The 26,339-nt window shown below is 38.6% G+C and overlaps 1 protein-coding gene across 1 annotated transcript; it reads right to left on the bottom strand.

The window, feature by feature from the left end:
* Window positions 1-512: 512 nt before the first annotated feature.
* On the bottom strand, window positions 513-3,071 carry LOC120767331 (chitinase-like protein Idgf1). The gene is made up of 3 exons (XM_040093274.1): window positions 2,845-3,071; window positions 2,228-2,779; window positions 513-1,254 (listed from the first exon to the last, which is right to left on the bottom strand). The coding sequence occupies exons 1-3, from the start codon at window positions 2,957-2,959 to the stop codon at window positions 602-604; spliced, it is 1,320 nt and encodes a 439-aa protein (XP_039949208.1). The 5' UTR covers window positions 2,960-3,071; the 3' UTR covers window positions 513-601.
* Window positions 3,072-26,339: the final 23,268 nt, after the last annotated feature.

Here is a 26,339-nt window from a genome sequence, read left to right as displayed (position 1 = left end):
TTTTTGCGGACAGTAGTTGGAGACTAATAGTTTTTCGGATTTGGGGGTCTAAGGGCTTGAGGGGTGTTTGTTGAGTTGATTGTGGATGAGTAAGCGTTCGAAAAGCTGAGCACAGTGTAAATATTTACGATTGAATGCGTGATTCTGAATGCAAATAAATGTTCTCGAACTTGTTTGGAATGCCTGTGGCTAATATGGATTAAACGACAACGAGAATAATGAAAGCATTTTTGTATTTTTTTTCGAATTTTTGTTTCAAAATTTTGTATGCAAAGTAGGATTTGCGATTTGTTGCGGTACTTAATGTATGAATTGTTCGATATAATAAATAATTGTAATAAACAAGTCACGTACACACATACATACACACATGTATTGAAGTCAACAACGCATGAGTTGAGTAATCGTTGGCGCAAATAACACGTTTTCAGGGTCAAGTAAGAAGGCCTTTGGCGGCGCGAATTTTCGTGTGCTTTTTTCATAGCGCTAATCAATTAAAAGCTACGCAGCAATTGCTATATATTATATTTTATTAAATTTTCTAAAACCACTAACAAAAATAAACACATACATATGTACAGCTTAGCCTAACCAAATAAACTTATAAGAAATGCTTGATCGCACGCAGTATGGGGAATTTCAGACCCGTGCACAAGCCGCGGAAGTCGTCATAGCTCAAATCGTAGAGCGCCACACCGCCCAGTCCCTTCGTGCGCACATAGCTCGCCTTGATCGCTGCGAAGTCCGGATCATCGTAGCTCACCCACATGCCGTGTTCACCATTCTCGTCCGCCGGTCGCAAGGCATAATTGCCGTAGCGCTGCTCCAAATCGGTAACTTTGCGTAACGGCGCATTCTCACCGCGATAGTCGGCATTCACGTTATTCGGCATTTTTGCGCAGATCTCCGGCCAGCTCAGTAAGCCGGCGATTTGTGATTGTAGACCAGCTGGTGCGGGTCCATCAGTTTCCGCCACGACAGGAACGCCTGATAAGCCTGAATCCGGTGTCAATTTCCATGCGCGTCCATAGGTGGCAATGCCGAGATTGATTTTAGCGCCGGGACATTGATTCTTCAACCAGTAGTCGACTTGGTATTCGATATTGTAGTGTGGTAGGCGATTTTGTTCAGTGAGCGGATAGATTGGTGCGGTATAATCGGCTTCATCGGGATTGCGTGTCGGCGTAAGGAAGTCGAAGGCTAGTAGATTGATGAACTCGAAATTGTTTTGGATTTTGGGCACATCGAAATACCCTGTAGATAGTAGACGTTAGTATTGAGTGGCGAAAAAAATAAATTTACTAAAGACAATGAAGCCAACGCCATCGAACGGAATGAGATGAGATAATTTTTTAAAAGCTTTGAAGGTGATCAAAATGGAATGGAGGAAATCAAGGGTCCGTAGATTGATGAACTCGAAATTGTTTTGGATTTTGGGCACATCGAAATACCCTGTAGATAGTAGACGTAAGTATTTCATGACCAAAATATTTATTTACTGAGTACCCTTAAACAAAAATGAGCGAATGGAATGAGATGAATCCATTTTCTTAACACTTTGAAGGAGATTAAAGTGGAACGTAGAAATTTGGCTTTCCTTCTAAGATGTTTTATGTTTAAAACTTAAGTTTTCTATGTCACGGTATTGATCTAAGAAGAAGCAAAAAGAAGTGAAATCTAAATAGTGAACTTTTACAGAATGTAACGAAGTGCCAAACTGCTTTAAAGACGCTGGTAAACTCCCAACATTGTTTTCAAGCTTGAGAAAATTAAATTCTGTATTTAGGTTAGAACACCAGTGTACGCATAGTTGAATGGACCCGAGCTTTGTCGGTACGGTCAAGTGTCAAGTTGAGTTCACTAAATATTGAAGTCATAACAAGATCACAGAGTTCGATACCTAAACCAGAAACTATAGCAAAGAAACAAGAAACGTTTGTGAAGTAAATTCAACTTAAGCTCATTAACTTTTTTGGGGTTCTGAACTGTGACCTATAAATGTCACAAATACGTAAGCTTCTGACTATAAAACCTCGTCTAACTACCAGAACTTACTTCCGAACAAATATGACCCCAGATGAAAGTTTTGGGGTTCTGAACTATGAGCTATAAATGCTACAAATAAGTAATCTGTTGACTATCAAAACTCCTCTGACTACCAGATTTTCCTTGCAAAAAAATATGAGATCAGATGAAAACTTTCTAGTATCCTCTATATAATACTCACAGGTCGAATTGACATTCGGCAAAACGGTCAACGCCAACGAAAGGTTCGCACGCTGCAAGGCATCACGCAAGTTCTTTGAAAAATCTGTAAACTGTTCCTTATGCTCACTAGCCTGCGGATCCACAACGAAATCGCCAGTGAAGAGCTTCTTAAATTTCTTCCAGTAAGAGCCTACAGTGCCATGCACCTTGCGCGGTTTGTTGCGTGGCAATTGCAAGGCCAAATCCAAGCCATCAAAACCGTTACGTTTCAGCAACGCAATAGAGCTATCAATGAAACTCTGTTGGCCCTCTTTGCCGCTCTCCAAGAGACCTAGATACTTGAGCGGATTCGCTTCGTCCACATCACGATCGCCGCCAACGCTTAGAAACACCTTCATCTTCGGGTATTTCGCCTTCAGCAGCAAAATCTCGTGATAATGAAACATATCAAGATCGACATTGAGACTGTAGACCTCGTGTGTTTGCGGTTTAAGGCCAGCATAGCCGTAGATAAGGTGCGAGCAGAAGTTAAGGCCGAGTTCCAGATCCGTGGGCAATAATTTGGCGAAACCTGTCGGTGAAGCGTGTGGGTTTATTTGGGTTGTATTGTTAAAAATATATAGTAAAATGCAATACCTTGACGCAGATAACTCGCAGAATCGTAGAAACACACTAAGTTCTTATCGGCAGCTAAGGCGCTGGGCGGAATTAGCACCGCGCAGAGTAAAGCTAAAGCGTTGAGGAAACGCATACTTTTTATTTGCTTATTTTTATTGCAAGAAAATTTAAAAAATATTAATAAACACTAACGGGGAAATTTAGTAAACTTCTCAGAAGCGCTTGAAAATCGAAACTGATTGCGAGTTTCGAAGTCCAACAAAACGCGGCAGTAGTTAAGCAGCGTCGTGCTGAAAGCTGAGCACGTCGCGCAAGTTGCTTATCTCATAAGTCATAGTGTTGTAGTATTTGCTGTTTGTTTATTCGAAATTATCAGGTTTTCGTTGACTCGCCCAGTGGTTCGAGGAATCAAGTACACTTAGGCAGCTTCATGTTTTTTTAAAGCTCACGTCATACGTTTGTACTTCGACTAATTGAGTACTTGAAATTACAGATTCTTGTTCATTAACAATATTAGCGTTGCTCATGAGCAAGTACAATTGTATATGAACATACATATATGTTCATATGTTAGTTTGTATTAATTTATGTAAATATTTTGCAAAAATAAATGCAAATCGTCACAGCTCATTTGTAAATTACAATTGATATTATTTTCATGTTTTCATGAAGTGATCTAACTCGCGGTATAATATGTACGAGGGTGGTTCTATAGGTACTTAGATGCACTGCTTAATCGCGCCACGTAAAGCCTTAGAAGAAGCTGCTCTGACGGTAGTATCGTCATACCGTCCAGCTTCGGGCGTATTAGACAATAAACGGCATAGGATAAAGGAATTGATGGAATACCGCACACCAGACAATATCTGTAAAGGATCATCACACCGACCTCTACAAACAATTTTCGTAGAAACCATATCTACAGTCCCTTGCATGAAGAGGAACCTCCTCCTATGTAAGAACATCAGGAGAATATTTCTTCAACGTATTGCGACATACAAAAATATTCCGAACAGAATTTCGGTCGCAACCAATTTTCAACAGGCATTGAACGCTATTCACAGCCGAGCTGTTAACAGTGAATGGTGTACTTCGAGTCTAAACTCCACCAACTACGGAATAAGAGCTCAAGTTGCCGCCTAAAACAATAGTGACTCTAGCGCAGGTTAAACTCCTACTTATTCAGAATTGACTTTGACATAGCCAACTTCAAAGTACCGAACTCTGACATACCCAGACATACCAACTGCAAGCAATAAGTTCCGCACGATACTAACCACCACTTTGAATGCCTCATGAAACCAACTCACTTAACTCCCTTCTTCCTTAGGTCCGAACCCGTCGAAAAGCTCGTTTTCTGTGACAACCAATAACTGATTTTGATGACAGCTAACATGTTACTTCTCTCAGGCAGGGTCTATGTATAAAATATAAAAAGGTAGTCCAGCATGAAACTGGGTGAGGTGGATTATTATTACTCTAAACAAATGTTAAGAAATCTCTTTATAAAATGGGAATCGCGCTATATAAGGTAATGAGTTTCGAGTTTCAAAAGGCTCTACTAAGCCGAATTACTAAAAAACAAACTCATTTTGAGAGTGCGCTTAAAGCATGACAATGCATCGGCTCATACCTCCGAGGTTGATACGACAAAATTGTCAGACTAGACTACAAAGTTCTGCTATCTCCAAAGTATTTGTCGAGATTTGGTTTATGTGAGTTAGTTTATGTAAAGTAACGTATCGAACAGAAAATTTAGTCGAATGAGGAGAGATCTTCTGTGGACCTCTAGAAAACGTATTTTTCAGATAACTTAAAGAAATTGGATCATTGCAGGTCGAGTGAATCTATCGGTCTTACAATCATATAAGTATTAAAATAATTTTCTAGGTAAAATATTATATTTATCGCACCAACCTCGTAAAAAATAACCTTAGTTAGAACAGTCATAAGAGAATATCCGCTGATAACTGCAACCCTCCCTTAAAAAATAGTATCCACGACCCTGTTTACATTTACGCTTCGGTTTTTATGCTTGTTGGCTAACTTCTGAACTTGATATTAAATATATATACTATACATATGTACGAGTATATACATACATGTGTACTTATTCTTAATCTAATATTTATTTTATGAATGAATTATGCGTCATTGCATTAAAAATAGTATTCGTTTAGATCTTCGCGAATATTCCATATGCCGTGATCAATTTCAGCAATCTCAATGACAATATTATGCGCTCAAATGGAAAATCAAGTACAAAAAAATCAAGCCGAAAATTTTAGGATGTTGGGAAAACACCTTCGGTGATGATTATTTGTCGCGGGCAAGTGCTTTTGATTGGTACAAATTATTCAAAGAGGGTCAAGAGCGCGTTGATGATGGACCACGTCCGGGATGGCCATCAACATCAACTGATGATCAACACGTCAACAAAATAAAGAGATAAGTGCTTGAGAAACGACAGTCAGAGATCTTTTTGGCATCATTGGAAGATCTGAAGGATTAGTGAAAACCATTTTGAAAGACCACTTGGGCCTAAGAAAAGTGAAAGCACGATTGGTTAAAAATCACTAATTTTTCTCGAAAAACAACGTCGCATTTACGTCTGTCAGGATTTCTTGAAACGTATTATTATTGGCGATGAGTCTTATACCTATGCTTTCATAAAAGCAGATCAAAAATTAAGGTTATGTTGACACGAAAATTTACCGTCGCATACTGTACTCAGTTTTTCGCAAAAATTTCAATAATATCGTGCCGCTACCAACGACCTTGTGACTTCTGGGTACTTAGCAACCTCAAACAACCGCCTCGGGGAAACCTTTTTGTGTCAATTGATGACATTAACCGTGAATCTCCACGCGCATTGAAGGCTATTTCGAGGATTGGAAAAAACGCTCGCACAAGTTTATTTGGTCCAACGGAGATTACTTTGAGGGGGACGATATAGACTTCGAAGAATAAATTAAGAATTTGAAAATTTTGAACAAAGTCTTACTATTTTTTGTTAACAGTAGTATACCTGTGATCAAAAAGTAAGGTGAGGAGATGGTTGAGGTGTGGTGCGCTCTAAATTCCCTCCGTCGGGCCAAAATGTCAATAAATGATATTATTTCAGCGTTATAAATCGTTTGCGTCAAACTATTCGTCTGACACAGCCGGAATTATGAGCGAACAACTTTGGGTTCCTTCACCACGATATTGCACCATGTCAAATTGCATTGGCTCTTCGCGACTTTTTGCCAAAGTCTTCTTCAACATCGTCAAACATCGTATTCGCCTCAAAACGCTAATACTGAGACGCAATATGGTATTCTGACTGTATCGAGGGCTTAAAAAAGCATTGGCAAAAGTACGTTTTATCGGTTGGGCCATACTTAGAAGGGGATGAAATTTATTTGTGGTTTTAAATACTATAATGATTTACTAGTTATCCAAGGAATTATGCATTAATATAAAAAAGAATAGAATTGGAGAATTCAAAGAAAAATGTATAAGGTTGTAAAGCTGCAAACAATGGGAGAGAATGTAATAAAATGTTACATTTTTTTTACTGTTTTTCTGTGGAGTTATATGTAGGCCAAAAACGCAGTACAAGAATCCTAAAATTAATGACACATTTATACCTATTACAAACACCTCAACTGGACTTATTGAGTTAGACACTAAGTTTGTAATATGTAGAAGAATACTTCGGAAACCCAATAAAGTACATAAGTATACATATAGTAAATGATCAGGGTGACGAGCAGAGTTGATTTGGCCCTAACAGTCTGTAAATACTGCTCAAAGATTTACGAGCCGTTCCTATGAAAGTTTGAAACATTTTACGTTTCCATTTTTAGGAAGCTGTTTGGATACAAGTTGTAGTATGACATATCTTCTTAATCCTTCAAACTGAGTGAAGTATTATTTGAGCTTAATGAGGTTAAGGCGAACTCATAAAACCTATTCGTTTGGGTACTTTCCTGAATTTTTGTGAAGAAATTTGAAGCATAATTCGAACTTGAGTAAATTAAAAAAAAAAATTCCACAAGCAAATTAAAATGGAAAACATACAAACGACTTCTTGCCACTGCCACACCACAGAAGAATAACATTTAATATAGAAATATTACAAAGAAAAAAACAAAAAAAATACTTGGGTTATATTTTCGAAACCATCTAAAAATACTCACATTTTCATTAAGGCAAGGTTGAGGTATCTGAAATTATTGCTTGCTTTGTTTTTGTAAATTTTAATTACTGCGCGCACGATTGCCACGAGTTATTGTGCATCTTAAAAAAGTATTTGAAAAGTCTTAGATGGAAATCAAATACACCTGAACACACGCGACGCCAACCAACCGCCCAACCGCCGGCTACTCCGTTCGGTGTACATTTGTACTATGCCCTTTTCGGTTAGCTGCGCAAATGAGTGCCATCGACAAGGATAATAACTCCTGCGAGGAATTTGCTTTAGATACTTGAATGGTTATTAGACACAATGGCAATGTAATCGTAGCAACTGGGGAGGAATGAAACCCGTTCCCCAGCACTTCGTCGGGTTACAGTTAGCGCGCGCCGCCAGCTCGTGTTGCGAAAAGTTGGAAAAACTCATTTAGAAGGGGTAAGGCGTAAGGCGTGCGGGATCTAAGGCTCAGCGTAATATTGTTTTGAAGTTATTATGATTCGTGTACACGCAACTAAATATGCATTTAATGCCGCATAAATGGTGTTCGGAGCGCAGTTGGTTTAAGTTACTAAATGAACCCCGCTCGCCGCCTTCGACTCCTTTCAAACTGTCAATATGCCGCAATACTGCTTTTGTTGTGGTTGTATTTTTGTAATTAGGTTATCGCCAGGCTATTGTAATGATGAGCAAAAGAAAACTTTAATTATTTATTGTAAGTATTGTTTGAAGTTGTTGTTGCTAATATCGTTGCTTGCTGCAGAAGAACAAAACACAAAACAGTCGTCTAAAGTTTCAACTGCATTATCGAGCACAAAGTTATGGGAGAGGATGAGCGGTGAAATCGCCAACATCAAAGTACCCTCGGCGGTAATTTTTGCTACAATTACGATTTTCTTAATTAAATTATGTTACTGTTATCTGTTATCGCTTACACTTAAGCTAAAGACAATGAGAGGAATCGAACGGGAAGGTAAGTCCTTCGGGAGTCCCAAGAGGCGTTAAATTTAATTCTACAGACCAATTCAACTTCTGGGCCTAGCCTTAACAAAAAAGTTTGCAATACAAAACTGAAATTATGTTGGATCGTTAGTTCTCTGACCAAGATCAAGAAGCGAACTTTAAGTAAATTTGAAGGAACTGAGTCTACTTCAATTGAGGAGAAAATAAAGAATAATAAACAAGAAGGTCGTTAACTTCGATTGCGTTGAAGGTTGTATAACCTTCACAAATGAAGAAGATTCCACACAAGAACTTGATTTTGATCGTTCAGTTTATATGACAGCCATATGACACAGTGATTCTATGTGTAAAATTTCCTCGACTGTTGTAATGTTTTCTTGGGCAATAATCCTTGCTAAAGTTGATGAACATACCTCGTCAAATAAAATTACATGTGCAAAATTTGAGTGCGATTTCTCAAAACTGAAGGACTAGTTCGCGTATATACAGACAAACAGAAAGACGGACTTGGCTAAATCCACTAGCTTCTTAGACTAATTAATCGGGGTGTTCAAGGTCGAAAATATAAATTCCTGTCCAGACGAAAAAGACCAAACTCTACAAGTCCCTCTTCATTTCCGTCCAGCTATATGGTGAAGAGGCAAGGACAATGACGTCATTTGACGACTCGACCTTAGGAGTGTTCGAGAGAAAAGTTTTCCGGAAGATACATATATGGTCCTTTGCGCATTGGCGACAGTGAGTGCCACAGTTGATGGAAAGATGAGTCGTACGAGATATAGGCGAGATTGAGATAGTTCAGCGAATTAAGAAACGGTGGCTAAACTGGGTAGGTCATGTCGTCCGAATGGATGAATACACTCCAGTTCTGAAAGTATTGGACGCAGTACCCGCAGTGGGAAACAGAGAAAGAGAAAGACCTATCATATTGAACACTGAGAAGAGAAAGACCTCTTCTCTGTTAAAGAGATCAGGTGTGGAAGGACACCATAAGGAAGACCTGATTTTGACAGATCGTGGCGGCCATGTTTGTTTACGGATTTGTATCAAATTTTGTCAGAGTATTCAATAAGGTTTGCCATTTCATCCTCTCATGTTTCACTTTGCTAAAACGCTTGAAAATTGTGCAAGATTATCACGTAAACTCGCGTTCTCCCCTGGCTAGACTAAATGAAAAATTATCTCAGTTGAGATCTATTTCCAGCATAATGGCTTCGTCAGCAAAGAAATTAGTCCTTATTGGGGTGAGTTAAATACTCGTGAGGTCCAGGAAATGCAATTGGATTCTTAAAAATTTACCATTTGATGCAGATTTTGGTAGGGTAGCATCATAGGACCTGATTTCTTTCGAAATGAGGTGGGAAATGTCGCTCCCATCAACAGCGAGTATTTTTACAGGATTTTGACCGAATTTTTTCCTGAAATTTGATGAAATCGACGTGGACGATCTCTATTTCCATCAAGCATCGTCTTCATGCTCCACGTCTAAACATTGCGGAAAAAGTTTGGCGACTCGTTAATTTCGAGTATCGATCTAGCCAAATGGTCGTCAAGATTATGCCATTTAACGCCTCTAGATTATTTTTTCTGGGGGTATGTTTAATAATAGTCAATCAACAATGATCGAGGAGCTCGACGACAACATTCAGAGCACTAAAGCTGAAATTCCAGGCGAAATGCTGAACCGGGTTATCGAAAAATAGCGTGTTTGATTCATTAATGGTATAGTTATCTACGAGCAAAAAAAAAAACAGAAACCATTATGACCAAGTTTGAGTATTTTATTTCGCTTTAACATCACATGGCTCTTTTTGGTAGACCCTTTATTTCATGAGAATAACTGTATAGAGTAAAACTAATTATTTCACTTACAGCGACTCTCAGTGTATTCAAGATGAATCAAAGGACAAGGAAACCGGCCATCTTTATCAATAGCATTAAGCTGCTTATTTACCCAACTTGTTTGGGCAACTAGTCTCAGCGGAATTGCCGCATATTACAAAACCTATCAACTAGCTAGAGAAGCAAGCAATCAAATTCGGAATGAATCGATGTCCTCCTGTAATCTAGTGCGGGATCTACGGACCTCACGCGAGCCTGGTAAAGCAACACGTGTGCCGCTGAGAGATCTCCCTAGCAATATTCACCTCGCCTTAATTGTATGTGTTCTGACTGGTTGCTGTCCAATATATAAACATGTGGTGAGGCTAAAAAATCACAAATTAGAATGGAGGAAGTTAAAGTGCATTTTTTCCTCTGCTGTCAAGCTTCCGCCAAACTGAGATGTGACCGGTACAGACGAATGGTTTTCAATGAGCCAATACCCTTTTTGGAGTCAATCCTTTACACAGCTGTCAATTGATTCATACTCAGTTTGGTTGGTCATTTCATAATGAACAGACTCACTCCGGAAAATCCTTCAAATTTATAACCAAAATAATGATTCAGTTCGGCAATGAAAAAACAATGTTTGTTCAGAGATGAAGCTCCCTTTTAGTTGAATACAAACAAACAATTAAAAAAAATTGTAGCGTTTATTTTATATACATTATATTAATATATTGTTGTGACACCGTCATATCCTCAGAGAGAAATTGTTTGAAAACCGGCCATAATGTTGCAGTAAATTGTAAATGCTATAGAGTTAAGTGTAATCTTGCCTGAATTGCAGGATGTTGATGTGGACGGCCTTTGGTTTTCATCAGTTCATCATCATCTCGCAAGAAACTTTTGGTAAGGGTATTGTCCCGCGTGGTGGGTCTTTGCCGTGACCTCCAAGATCATGCGATTTAACAGCGATGGACTATTTTTTGGGGGTTCCGTGAAGTTACTTGTATACACAGATAAGCCCGAGACCATTGACACTTTTAAAGAGAATACAAGACGCATTATTTCTGATATATGGCTCTGATTGCTACAATAAGTGGTCAACTGGAAATTATTCGACCACAATTCACCATCGTTCACAAACGATCAACCTCTCGACATTACAGCGGACTGAACAGTTAGAGATTTATTTTTACCAAGTGAATAATATACCTTTTCGATACCATCACCTCTAATACTCCTCTCCAAATAAAAAGCCATCAGCAACAAGCCCCTTTTCAGAGTTACATGAATCTTTTCACTCAAGTATCTCTGACTCAAAAATCAATAGAAGCATTAAATTTGCCAACCCTTGATAAGAATAAAGGATAAAATAAATAGTAATGGCAGCACATGGATTGCGGTAATGTATTGCGCAATACTTTTAGGCAGCCAATTATTTTGCAATAATTCATACATTTTTTTCACTTTTATTTAAGAAAAGTACTGGTACATACAGCACGGTTGCAAGATTTTTTTGTTGTGTCTCAAAGTGTCCCACATTACTTATGAGGATTTATGTTTTTTTGAGAGAGTAAAGAAACATAATCACTAATGCCACTAAGACTTGTTGACAATAATTTTCCCACTACTTACAACCTAACAATAGCAATAACAATGCACAACAACGAGGCAACCACACATACAAAATAAATCAAAAGTTAGGTTAAGCAGAAAGAGTATAAGAATGTGAGAGTGGTGTCAGGCCAAAAGTAAGAAAGAATGCAAGAAAGTTGAGGAATGTGACACGACCAATTATACAGCAAAATGCCCCTAATCAGTGGCAACAATAGAAAAAAGTACTTACATACATAAATGTGGTACATAGGAGGGTGGTCCTGTAGGTATTACAAAAGAAAAACACAGACTTTGAAAGAAAAAACCATTTTTCTCAACGTATTATTTTAGCTCGATGCACTTGTCTTTGCTACAACATCTTTGACCTGACTGAAAAATATGTTTTCTGGAGGTTTTCAAAGTAGAAGTGGTTGAAACAGAAGTTCGTGCTCCAATTCGACGAATTTGGTCGAAACGAAGGCGGTAGACACTAATTTTTCGCAAACGGGTTAATTCTTTAAGCTATTAGATGTCGTAGACACAAAGGTCTGACAGTTTCTTAGGTTCGGTTTTCGCCGTCTTCGGAGCTCATTTTTCCCTTAATAGTTACTCACTGTTTCCGAAGGACGAAAATTTAAAAAAAATGGCAAACTATTTTTCAACATCCTCCTATATTTCGATATACTTATCTCTGAGATGCTCCAACTTCTTTGACCTGACTGAAAAATAAATTTTCTGGAGGCGTTAAAAGTAGAATACGGTGGTTGAGACAGAAGTTCGGGATCTAATTCGACGAATTTGACCAAGACGAAGGCGGCAGAGCATAATTTTAAAACTTAATGGATCCAGACTCTGAACGTTTTCAATATAGATCATATCTTAAGAATCCCAGAAAACCGGTAGGACATTTCTCACCGTCTTCGGAGCATTTTTGTCGGGAAAAGTCCACTGTTTCGACAGTTCCTCGATCTCCCGAAAGCCGATAGGACATTTCTCGCCATCTCCGGAGCAATTTCTTCAGGTAAGACCCGGTACGCAAGCAATCTTCGGTTCCTTGGTCTCTGGTAGGCACCAGTGGATCCACGCCTCGTCGACGATCACCAAGCCGCACAAACAAAGTTCTTTTCAGTATCTTTTAACCAAAGCTTTAACTCTGCCGGATAGTGCTATCACGCTTGAGGTGGCTTTCCGGAGTGCGAAGGCTAAATCATTATCGGACCACCCTCGTATATATGTACATATATTTATAAGCATCTATCGGCATTAGAATCCTTCAGCAAACAATGAACCTAGCTTTGTGTCTGCAAAAATTCGCCCACTCTGCGCGATGATGACACGACACACCAGCTGGATTAACACACCGCTGCTGCGAGAGTTGATATACGTACATACATCGGCGTGTATTTGGTACTCGAAATGCATCAGCAGCGATGGCGTCGAAGCGTGTAATCACTGTGTCAGAGGCGGCTGTTGTATCTACAATCTGCACGCACTCAGGCGCACGCAACAAACACACACACATACATACATATATATTTTATATATTCGCATGTCCTGATTCATATCGAATCCTTGTTTAGTTTTGCGTTGAAAGGCATCAGATTAGTGTTTTGCAGATTTCTCATTCTTTTCTTCCCGCTCTCTAAGCAACATGCTTTCACTCGCCTTCTTTTACAATAGGCACACAAGTCTGTATGTATGTACATATGTGTTTATGTTGTAAGGATATGCTTTCCACATGTGAAGATTTGCTATTGTCTCCTAATATGTTTGTTGTTATTGTTGTTGCACATATTAATAGCTTGTCAACGTCAGCGCTTTTGTTTGTCACTAATATTTTTGCTTCCCATTTCCATTGTATTTTATTTGCTATAGTTTTGTATTGTTGTTGTTATTGTAATGCAATATTATTTACATTACAGAAAGTATGTCAAGTAAATTTGTTGTTTGTGTGTTTTTTGTCTACTTATCTGGTGGTGTTGGCAAGGTGGCGGCATTTTGGCAGGGATTAAGGGTGTTGCAAGTAGTTTGTCTGCGATTTGTGTTTTACTTTTATCAAAAATATTATTTCCGCATCAGTGACGCTTTAAGGTTGGAACGAATACTGTGAAGCAGAAGACTCTGCTGTGCTTGAAGAGAGTTTGGACTGCAGGTGGAAAATAATATTGCGTACCTTTCGGAAAAATATAGAGCTGTTATAGTAAGAGACTCTCGTCTCTATTGGCGAAAAACTGGTGCAGTGGATTTTCGTAACATTCTCTTGAGACGAATTTTTCTCCACCAAACTATTTGCCGTAGACAGAAACAAATAATAGTCTCTTAGGGCTAAGTCCGGACTATAATTTTGATACGTAAGAAACTCTGAGGCAGCTTCTCACGAGTCACTGTCGATATGTTTGGCCTAGCGTTATCCTGAGGGAAGCCAGTACCACTCCAATTGACCGAACTGGCCGCTTCTTAGCGATTCTCTCCTTCAGTCGATCCAATTGTTAGCAACACAGACCCGAATTAAGAGTTTGGTCGTAGCGGAGCAACTCATAGTAGATGATTCACTGCTAATCCCACCGAAAACATAAATAACTTTTCTGATCGTCAACCCTGGCTTGGTCACCATTCGCGTCGACTTGCCGTGATTCGAACAAGACCGTTTTCACATGACTCTGTCATAAGTGATCCACTTTTCATTACCAGTGACCATCCGATTCAGAAATATACATAATGATTTTTGTACGATTCTGGAGCGATTCGCAGATGAAAATTCGGTCCATGGGGATTTATGGCATTAACTTATACGACCCCTATACTCTGATATTAAAACCTAACGCGCAAAACATTGCAGAATGCTTTACAAGATTTTACATGCCTAGCGTTTTGTCGACTACCAAAGCTTATACATATCTTGAAGACTATGATACCGGGGAGACCTAGTAAAGATTCTATCTGTGTTTGACCTGGTGATACCGGGGGAAGGTAAACACATAAGAAGTCGAAAACTCGTGATCTTCGAAATGGAGTCTGCTATTCTATACTCTAGTAGAATTTGGTATAAGATAATATACCATAACATTCGAAAACGTTTTCATCCGACCGGGAACCTTTAAAGTGCAGCAAACAATCGAAATTGGCACGATAATTCCACTGAAGTAAGCAAGGAAAGTATTGGTCTCACCATTGTAAAATTTCCGACAAAAAATCCGTAATTTAATAGAAAGCTTCACCAACCTGGAAAGGAAAGCTGGAAGATACTACTGCAGCAGAAGAACTTTGTAAATGTTACATAATCACATTACAAATGGGCATATTGGAAAGCAGGCTCTTTTTTATAGGACAGGTCGAATTGTTAGAGAACGTAAATAAAGTTTAGAGTTAAAAATGGTAATAGATAAAAAACGGGCTCACTTTGGGACTTTCATAAAGTTCAAAAATCGAACAGGTTCCTGTAATATTGAAAGACAATTGCAGTCTTTGTCGTCAAAAGCAACCCTAAGTTTATCTTTGCATAGTTCTCGAATCTTCTAAATTGAGACAGCAGTGAAACAAGTTCCGAATTAAAAAAGAGATGAACTGATTGTTATTTAGCGGACTATAAAGATGTCCGAATAGAAAAACGGGATTAAAAGGTATACAACTTGATTTTGTGAAATACTATTTAAAAACTTCGAAGGAGCCAACATTTTTTATAAAGACTTTGGTAGAATGGCTGGAGGTGGAAGTAAGTGCCAATCTACATAGATGAATACTGATCTACTGGCTACAGCAGAGCCTTGTTAGCTAACAGACATAGCAAATGACGGGTTCTCAGGTCAGGTCATATATTATTAAAAAGGAAAAGGAGATTTTCAACAAAATTGCAATGAATAAACTACACAACTGCTTTCATATGACTGCTCGAAGTCCATATATGTTGTACATTTCACAAAGCCAAATTCGGGATAGGTAATTCCTGGGTCACAGTTAAGGTTCTGCTGTCGCATAATATCATAAACTTCTGACATTGAACTGAGCTCAAATCGCGGTTATATATGTAATGCCTTTGGTAGAAAGAGGCTGCTTAGATTAGAAAAGAAGACTGAATGTTACTACTGCCATACCAAGTATTCTGTAGTAGCAAATCAAAAGGCTTTGCAAATGTAGCATAATCACAAGACGAAAGCTGAGAGAACTGGATATGAAGAAAGGTAAGGAAGTGTCTGACTAGGTGCGAGGAACTTTATGGAGTTAAAACCCAGAGCAAATTCCTGTAATACATAGTGAAAGAGAATAGTAGTCCACGATGTTTAAATCATTTCTATGTTATAGAGGATATAAATCTTAAATATATATTGACACGGCTGTCAAATCCCACCCGATGATCCCACACATCGCATCAGTAAATAGATTTATTGAGATAAAACTTCGTTGAGTAGATAATTTCACATTTTGAGCCGGTCAAATGGCCACCAAGATCGTGTGATATCACACCGTTAGACTTCCTGTGGGTATATGTAAAGTCTACAGCTTATGTGAAGAATGAAACATCAGGGGTGCCAATTACAAGTCAAAATACTGAACAAGTTATCAAAAAATGAACACCATGGATGGATGAGACAAAGCCGCGATCAACAATTAAAAGAGTTAATAATACTCAAAAATCAAATGCCAAAGAATGTTCTTTCGAATGATAGTAAACATTCCCCACTTAAATTGAAGCTTCTGTGTTTTTTCTTCAAAAAATTAGGGAACCTTGAAATGAATCACGCTCTAGTTCTTAAATCTGTTAAAATGATATAACTCTGAACCTGATATTTCTCTACCGGAAAAGAAAAGTTTAGATAGCTACAAAGAGTATAAAAATTATAAACCAAAATCTACTGGTTTTTGCTTGGCCGAAGAGTATCAACAATTGGGAAGAGCGTGGTAGAAGTGATTGATGTTGAGACTAGTGTAAATCGACATAAAAGTGATTCCAGCTTGTTAGGTAGCAATCAGGGTGGATAGTGGGAGCTGACATGAAAACAGGTATTAATTTTACTAAAAAGCAAAAAGAAACTGGTTCAGGCGATTGCGATAAATAAAATATGTATGAATGTATATCTTCTTCTTTTATACTGCCGAGCGAAGATATTTCAGCAAGACGACACTGGTGTTCATGCATGCCCCTGAAACTAACAGGGAAGGGAACCAGAAGAATTGTTAAAGGTGGACGACACACCTCTCGAACTCGACATAGCAAAGCTCACTGAAATGAGGAAAACTAATAGAATTAATTTCTTCCCTGTTTTCAGTGCGACAATTACAAATTCATAATGACATTTATTTGCTTTGGCCACAGAAAAAACAAATTCAACGCCGTAAATGCGGCTCAACGGTACACAAAAAAACGAGCTAAAGAATGAATATTGACAGAAGCGCGTGCGGCGACGCCAAACTAATGTTATAAAGGAATAAAAGGACATGCAAATAAAGGAGCAACAAACAACAAACGATTACAAAGCGCATAAAAATTACGCCGAACAGCAGTCAAAATGAGCGAGAATATCAAATTATCAATTGTGGACAAAGTCAAACGAAGCGACCAAATTTTCAGGCGGACGACAGACAGCCACGCAACAAGCCAGGAAACCGGAAACCTGTGACTGTGGGCTGTGGGCGCTAATGTGTTTTATGAAGTGAGGGTGTACGCAGGAAGAGGGTAGGAAACGCAAAGGATAGGCGAAATGAGCTAAAAAGCAGGTATCAAAGCGTAAAAACAAAGCGTTGAAAAAATTAGAAAGAACACCGAAAAAAGAAAGAAATTTAAATTAAAACAGCCAAGGACTTTCGGATAACTAGCAAGAAAGCGCTTTGCTGTTACTTTATGAACTGCGTGCAGTGCTTATGCGCTGTGTGAGAAGAAAAAAATTAATTTCGCGTACACGATGATGGATGATTGAATAGACGCTTGGGTGGACAGCGGTATGACAAATAGATGGATGAGGCGCTGCAAGCGCGCTTCAGATGCACGGTTGGGCGTGTGTTGATTGTATGGACAAGTGGATTGATGGACGAGTGGTTGGTTGGCTCGTAAGCTGCTAGCGGTAATAAGTTTTAAAAGGTGGTCTTGCTGCTTCTTATATTCTTCCAGCGCTGTGCTACGCGCCGGGTGACAGGTGGCTTTCCCTTGCAATTGCTTTTTATTCATTAAGTGAATTAAGCAGCAAAAATATTTTTTGTTCATTAACGTTTTTTATTTAATGATTTTTTTTTTAATTTTTACTTTTATTTAGCCACAAAAAACCAGTCGCTTGAGCTTCAAAAGGAAAACTTTGCGTTTTTCAAATGAATTTCTACCGGTGCCTTAATGAAGTTTGCTGATGCCACAGACAATTATATATCAATGGTTTTTTCTTCTTTGCTCAAGTTGATGTGGAAAAACACATCGCTGTCTTAACGAGATAAGATGTTTGCCTCCTTTTTTACAGCTTTGACGTTGCTGTGTTTGTAAAAATTTAAAATTTTCATTTATTTAGCTCTAATTGAGTCGCATGAAGTTTGAGAAGTATGGAAATATAATTTTAATAAAAAAATAAAAAATATTTTTAAATAATAATGTTTGAAAAACTCACTCCTTAACCTATTGTACGTACTCTACAAAAACTGAATGTTTTTTATACCCTGAACAGGGTATATAAAGTTTGTCACGAAGTTTGTAACATCCAGAAGGAAGCGTCGCAGACCCTATAAAGTATATATATAAATGATCAGTATGTCGACCTGAGTCGATTTAGCCTTGTCCGTCTGTCTGTCTGTCCGTCCGTCTGTCTGTATGTATACGAACTAGTCCCTCAGTTTTTAAGATATCCTTTTGAAATTTTGCAAACGTCATTTTCTCTTCAAGAAACTGCTCATTTGTCGGAACGGCCGATATCGGACCACTATAACATATAGCTGCCATATAAACTGAACGATCGGAATCAAGTTCTTGTATGGAACACGTTCACATTTGCCAAATTTGGTACAGATTATTTTCTAAGGCACCAATGTAATCTGTGAAGGGTATATTAGCTTCGGTGCAGCCGAAGTTAACGTTTTTTTAGTTTTTGGTTTTTTTTAAATCTTTTTGTATTGAATTTCTCTTTGTCTCTGCAATAAAATTTCGAAAAGCATCTGTAGCTTTCCCTTATTTCGTGGCACAAAAACTACAACCTCATGTCTTTATATGTATATGAAGTACGCGGCAATTGTAATTTAAATTCCCCGGATAAATGATATTTCAAAAAAGTTTTTGCTACATTGGTAGAACTGTCCTTAATTGCTGTGCCAAATATTGTGTGAGCACGATCTGTCAAGCAGTTTTTTAACAGTTGCTGCCTAAGTCGGTACACCTTAGTAGTGAGTTGCGATTCTTACAATGGATAAAAATATCGAACAAAGAATTGGTCCCAGATTTTGTATTTCTGACCAAATTTTCGAATTTGCGAATGTTGAAAAAGGCTTACGGTGATTCAGTGGTACAAAGACGGTCGAGAGGTGGTCGAAAATATGTCTCATTCTGGACCACCTTCGGCCTATTCAACTCATGAAAATGTCAAAAAAGTTAAGGATATGGTGTTTGAAAATCGTCAGGCAAGTGCTACAGAGTTGGCAAAAGAGTTCGACATCTTTGGGTATGAAACGCGTTCTTGCTCGATTCGTACCGATAAAGATGATTTTTTTTCGAAAAGAGTACCGCCAACGGGTCTTTTTTGACATGCTGGATCGTGCGATTTCCGATCGCAGAATTATGTAGAGCATAGAGCATGCCGACATTTATCTCTCTATCCATCTACCGAACTCGACTAGCATCTTCCAGGCGGAAGTACTGGGTATAGAAAAGGCCTGCGAAGCTCTATTTGGAAAGCCACGAGAGTATACGTAAAGCAGCAATATTTACAGATAGCCATGCGGCGCTCCTAGCCTTGTCTTCGCCCATGACAAATTCCAGCATAGTCCACACTTACAAGAAGGCACTGAGCTTAATAAAAGACAAGCTCCACCTAGACTTTATCTAGGTTCCCGGCCACAGGAACATTTTCGGCAACGAAAAAGGAGACGTGTTGACACTAACAGGAGCTTTTCTTAAGGAATCCGAAGCAGAGCTAAGATCGATCAAAAGAGAGATCAATAGACAATTTCAACAAGTTGAAAATAACAGATGGAAAACCATAACAAAATGTAATATAACTAAACAATTATGGCCAACATCTGACAAGAAAAGAACTGACGACTTAGTAAATAGATCTAAGAAAAGTATCTACAGAGTAACAGGGACCATAACAGGGCACTGACCATTTAGAGAACATGCGTCCAAAATGGGTATGCCCTACAAGGAACAAGGAAACAATTTTCCACTTTCTCTGTGAACGCCTAGCCTTATCACAGATCCGACACAGAACACTTGGAATCCATCAAGTACCAAACCTTGAATGGATATCTACAAAAAGCATATCGGACATAAGTAGCTTCATCGAAACCTCAAAATGGTTTGAAAGAGAAGGTGAAACGTGATAGCAAATATAAAAGGTCTACGAATAGTGCATCAAAATGGGACAGCCAGTGCTAATTGAGCCCGAAAGACAACAGGGCTGCACTCCCACCTACCTACCTATGTATGTATGTATAACTGCCAATGAGACATGGGTCTATGAGTTTGACATACAAACAAGCTAACACTCATGGAAATAGAGGAAAAAAGGAGCCGAAACCAAAAAAGCAAAGCCACTCAAAAATCAAGATATTATAATAAATTATTGATAATTTTTTCGGACCAAAAGTGAATCTTTACGTACAAGTCCTTTTTTTCGCGAAAATTTTAGCAAATATTATGCAGTTAACGATCAGTTCGTCTAGTTTTTATCACATAGCAGGAGTTTCTTGAATCACCCTCACCAGATAAGGCGTTCTTTAAAATAATGATCTCGAAACTGTCCTGGTAACCTTCATGTTATAAATTTAGCTGAGTCTCGGTAAAGTCAATCCCTAACCTGCTCAAAGAATCGGTCGAGGGTTTCTTGATGGTATCTCGGAGGCTGCACAGGTTGCTAAAGGTCGAAATTTAAAAAAATGAGTGAAAATAATGAAGAAATTCGCTATATTTTGAAATTTTTGTATAAAAAGGGAAGAATGCCACACAAGCCACCAATGAAATTTGTGCACACTGATGGAATAATGTCTTTAGTCTGTCTAATATAAAAAAGAATTGTTGAAATTTGATTAGAAATACAAAAAGTCCTTTTCGACCACTGAATATAACGTCTGTTAATAGGGTTGACGTGATTATGACTGCTCGTGGCGGCCATATTTCACTAAAGCCGACAGACCATTTGAAGCGTCGTAGCTTTTCAGGTTAGGCGCTGAAAAATAATGGAAACCAACGACAATTTTCATCGAAAATCTTCTCAGATGATGAATCCTCGTATGGTTATTACTTTCGAAATGATGGAGGAAATGAAGTTACCATCAAAAATGAGCGTCAAAATACGATGTTCGCAGTCTTCATTTTCCCGAAATTTGATGAAATTACGGCACATTTCTATTCCCAGCAAGACGGTGCACCACCTGAAGTTGCACATCCGAACATCGGCACATTGCGAGCAAAATTTGCGTACACTTTAATTTCGAGAAATTGCCCAGCCTAATGGGCGTCAAGATAATGCGATTTAACGCTTCTAGATTATTTTCTCTGGAGGTAGGTTAAATCAAAAGCTTATGCCAATCAGTAGATATGCTACACTGGGCGTAGATATCAGTAGATATGCTAAATTGGCGTAAATGGGTGGAGATATGCCAACGCTGCCGTGACGACCATTTGGCCGACATTTTGTTCAAATCATAAATGGCATACAATTATCTACACCATAAAACATACAGAATTTTCATAGATGGTATTTAATAAAAAATCTATGAAAATTCCATACAGCCTTAAGTCGAAAGTCGAATATCTCGAGAAGTATTAATGATAGCGTTTGTGACTTCGGACTTTTATAGTAGCAAATCAAATTTCCTACAACTTTGTCATGAACATGTTTTCTATAGCTCTTGTCATTTACGAGATATATACACAAAAATGCAAATTTCGTGGAAAAATCAGGTTTAGAGCCCCGTACTACCTCGTCGGTGTGAGTTACGACTGGGCACTTTTGTAGAGTGAACAATTATGAGAAATATGTGCCTAAAGTCAAAGCGATGCCACAAAATACCTCTGAACTGTAGGAATTTAAGGGGGTGTTCTGGTCTAGGATTTTGAAAAAATCGATTTTTTTTGCATATTTTGAAAGTTTAGACTTTCAAAAATATGACCTTGGAAGGATTTTTTAAAATTCGGCATATTTTCAGAGATACAGCCGATTTTGTGACGTGGCGTCCGTGTTCACTAGAATTGTCACCTAAACTTTAAACGTGTTTTTCTCGAAACTACTTTTTTTGAGGTGGTTGACATGATATCTCAAGTTCTACTGAACCGATTTCTTTGAAATTTGGTATATATCTTCTTTATGCAAAGCACTTTCGTGTCTGCCTTGGATTTCCAAAAATTTTGATTTGAAGTATTTTTGAAAAATTTGGAAATGTCGTAAAAATCGGGTCAAATTTTTTTTTTTTTCAAATCGACGCCATTTTGTTATTTTTATTTTTTTGAAAGTGGTCAACCCGATAACGACATTCTTACTAATGAAGAGTCTTCTTGTTTTTTGTGTTTTAGATCTCTACAAGGGTTGAAATCACGTCAACCAGGACGCACCGTTTTTTTTTTTGAAGCCCCCATCCACCGGCTCGTATCTCGACGAATTTTGGTTTTTGTTTTTCTTGCAATTTTTTTTTATATTATTAAAATGTCAATAAAAAACATATAAGAAATGGATAATAAAAATGTTTTTCATTTTTTTATCTTAGTTTAAAAAATGCCTAAAATTCATGCGTCTAGATCAGAATACCCCCTTAAAGATAAAAAATCACGATTCAGTTTTTTCAGGGAATGTTTTTAGGGTATTTCTAAGGAAATTTCGTGACGGGATTGAAAAAATTAATAGTTCAAAAAAACAACACCCTAATATACATACATACATAAGTATATACAAATTTAGCTTCTTCATTAATATTTTTCCGAGTTCATTACTTGAAAGGTATTAAATAACACAAATATAACGGTTTTTCGGATCTACGAAAAGTAGGAACAGAAACAGCAAATGTGGTTAGGAAATGGCATGTTGTATTTCTGGCGCCAAAATCTACGGACTGTTGTAGTAACTGGCTTTTTGGTCATATTTATTTGTGACTCTTCCTGCGTGTGGTATTGCTCCCCTTTCTGCACTCTCTTTATATACATACATATATTTATGTACTTCTGAGTATATGTACATATGTATAACATCAATGCATTTGACCTTCACTCGGCTACTCATATTCATTATGGTCGCAAAATAACTGTTGTTTACTCTAAGACAGCAAGTGTCAAAATACAATGCACAAAAAGGAAGAAAAGAAGAAAGAAGCACAAGAAGGATGAGAAGCAGAAGCAGCAGAAAGAAATTGCGACAGTGGAGAAGAAGCAGCAACAGCTTCGAAAAGCAGGTAGCAGCAACAGGAGCAAGTGCAGAGGCAAAAACAACAACAGCACTACCAACTTGTTGGTCAGCGAAGTCCGTTTGGTAAAAACCAAAAACCGCACAGTTCGCAACACTGGCTGCCGCAAATGACTTCGCCGGCCAGCTAGTGGCCGGTGGCTGGCTGTCGAGCTGGCGCCCCATGGTTTTCTGCTCAATTTAAGTCCCTCTCGAAGAGCACAACCGACGTTGGTGGCAGTGGCCGAGGCATCAGATTACATTGGCACACACTTTGCCACAAACAGAGAATGCGTGTGTGTGTGCGTTGGTACACATACACACACATGCGTACATAAAGCTATGTACTTTGGCGCGTTTTTCGCCCGCATTGGAACGTTGACGCTTTTTAATTTGTATGCCTGCGTGTGTGTGTGTGCCGGCTGTGGCTTTTTCTTGGCCGTGTTGTAGCTGCTGGCCGCACTTGTTAGCTTTTGTCGCCACATGTGCTGCATTGTTGTTATGATTTTGTCTGCTTAAGTGTTGCTTATGGCGCTCAACATAAGCCAGCACACACACATACACATTTATGTATGTATGTGTGTATTTTTTGCGCCTGTCTGCGGTTCCAAATGCTGTCGTCCTCCCAGGAAAAAGTAACATTAGCCTGTTGGCAGTCACTTGTCTTGTAGCATCGATTTGAAAATCAATACCTACTTTGTGGTTTTCGGTATGCAATGCCGAGTTTTTTCCACTTTGTTCTTGTTCTTCTTTATTAATTCACCAGATTGCTGGCTCTATTGTCGTGGCGTTGCCACAGAGTTAGGGTGCTTTGGCGCCTTTTTGCCGTTAGCTTTTGTATTTATTGTGTTTTTTTGTTGGTCAATGGCATAGAAATAGCAATGATACTTAATGTAATTACTATAATAATTGCGGTAATTAGATAGCTGAGCGCTCATCATTATATTCATACTTAAGTAAATCATAATTATGTGTTTGGTATATATGTATATTTATAGCAAAATGCAGTTAATGTATGGACTTACCGGTACAATGGATGGGGTTTTATAAATATTGTACCTAGAAAGAAGAAAAGACGAAATGTTACATTCAGCGTTGTCACCTTATTTAAAAAGTTTAAAATAAAAATGTTCAGCAAAGAAAAATATGTAAATATGGACTTACCGGTACAATGGATGGGGTTTTATAAATATTGTACCTAGAAAGAAGAAAAGACGAAATGTTACATTCAGCGTTGTCACCTTATTTAAAAAGTTTAAAATAAAAATGCTCAGCACAGAAAAATATGTAAAAACTAGGAGAGTAGATCATTATTGGTTCAGTAGTGCAGAGTAAGGCTCAAAACATTGTTGCGAGAGTATAACTAGGAGAGTAGATCATTATTGGTTCAGTAGTGCAGAGTAAGGCTCAAAATCCTGTCATTTTAGCAACCGGTCGGCCTTGTCTGGGCATCAGGATACAATATTATAGCCGTAATGAACTTGATAACGTCTGCTGTATACCGGATTAAAAACTGGTGGTCAAAAACACAGCGGATCACATAGGTACCTTGAAAAACACCCTGAAATGCCAAGCAATTTTCGGTATCGGTAGACCAAACCCTCTGCAGTATTGCTGATTGCAATGCAGCATCACAACGAACTGACATAAGGTCAGCTCAGCACCATTCGGGTATTGAACCGCAAAAATTATAAGTACTGGTCCCCAAAGTGCCGTGCTGTAAGGGTAGGTTGCAGCGGACTCCAAATACTCCTGCTCTACTTTGTACCAGAATTAAGTTTCTGGTGAAACCTTGAAGCAGAAACTACTAAGTATGTATATCATTTGATTTTCCATACTGCTCTGGATTAGTGATCAGGGGTTGCACATTCTACACAAATTACACAAACGTGATCCAGTGAGATCCTATACCATAAACGAAAAAACATACACTGTCAAAAAAAAGCAAAGAACAAACCCTTAAAAGGTTTAAACATATTATTAATCTCTTTAGGGATATAATCAGAGCTCTTGGTCCAATATACAAGTATGATTTGGGCTTTGGAGCCTCATCTTTCCAACAGATGGTTCTTCCTTTGCTTCCCCGGCGGGTACTGTGTCGAGTACTCACAGAGCTTGAGTGTTTTCATACATTCGAATAACACGACTTAGCCAGCGTAATCACTATCTCTTGATTCACTGAACTATGCCAATGTCGCCGTATATCTTTTACAGCTCATCGTTCCATCGAAAGCAGTATTCGCCGTTGCCAATGCGCAAATCTGCCGCAAAACCTTCGCTTGAACACTCCTGAAGCCGACTCATCAGATGATGTCATTGTTTAATGTAATGAGTGACTTATAGAGTTAGGTCTTTGTTCGTCGAGAGAAGACTTTACTTTTCAATCACCTACTCAGTCCGAAGTAGCAGTTGTTGGCAAGAGTGATTCAGAGTTGGATTTCAAGGTTGATATTGTTGTTGGTGGATCAACATCCCCCTGATACCAATATAGACGAAATTATCTACGACTTCAAAATTATGACTGTAAACAGTGACGTGCGAGCCAAGTGGAAAGTGCGATGACTGTTTGTTTGATGATGGGATATACTATATTTCGTTTTATCCTCGTTCACAACCGGCCTCATCCGCTTCGCCTCTTTACCCAGTCTCGAAAAAGCAGAACTAAAGGCACGGCCGGTGATCCATCAGCCCCATCCGGCCCCTGTTTTCCAGTAGGTAATTACTATTCGAGCCTCTTTATAGTAGGGCGATGGAACATCTATTCCTGTTATCGATTGGGTAATCGGGTTTACCAGCTCCAGATATAACTATTCCACTGCCGTTCAGCACGCTGGAAAAGTGTTCCCTCCATAACTTCAGTATGCTCTGAACTTCAGCCACTAGATTAGCACTTTGGGTCCTTCAAGAGTATGCTCCGGTCTTGAAACCTTCCATTAGTTGCCGCACCTTTTCGTAGAATTTTCTGTCGGCCAGCTTCTGAGTTCTCTCATACTACATATTTCGGCCTATTTCTTTTTTTGTCTGCATATTCGTCTTGCCTCCATCTTCAACGCTCGTTGTCTTTCCCACCCCGCTCGTGCCGTGGTTTATCGCAACATTGCGAGATATGCTGTCCGCTCTCTCTCCACTGCGGCACGACAGTCCTCATTATAGCAGCTATTCTTTCGACCTTTCCGAAAACCAGTGGTTTCGCTTGCAGCTGTGCTAAGGAGCTTGAAATGCCGTCCCACAGTTCCTTTATACCGATTTGCTCTCAGAGAGCGGGTGTACAAGTCAATTGGAAAACCATTTTGCTGTCGGTTGTGACAGTGAAGTAATTGCCGATAATTTCTCGTTAAAAATACATTTCTCTTAAAAAATGACTATTAAACTACTTTGGCACCACTCAGGCACTT

This window comes from Bactrocera tryoni, chromosome 2 (genome assembly GCF_016617805.1).
Source record: "Bactrocera tryoni isolate S06 chromosome 2, CSIRO_BtryS06_freeze2, whole genome shotgun sequence".
Classification (NCBI taxonomy): Eukaryota; Metazoa; Arthropoda; class Insecta; order Diptera; family Tephritidae; genus Bactrocera; species Bactrocera tryoni.
This window is presented reverse-complemented; position numbering and strand designations above follow the sequence as displayed.

What these genes read in the sequence shown, in the direction of transcription:
- LOC120767331 (XM_040093274.1), bottom strand. Translation starts at nt 2,959, where the DNA reads ATGCGTTTCCTCAACGCTTTAGCTTTACTCTGCGCGGTGCTAATTCCG. An exon ending in TGCGAGTTATCTGCGTCAAG is followed by an intron (nt 2,780 to 2,844) that starts GTATTGCATTTT and finishes CTTCACCGACAG; the next exon opens with GTTTCGCCAAATTATTGCCC. An exon ending in GCCGAATGTCAATTCGACCT is followed by an intron (nt 1,255 to 2,227) that starts GTGAGTATTATA and finishes TACTATCTACAG; the next exon opens with GGTATTTCGATGTGCCCAAA.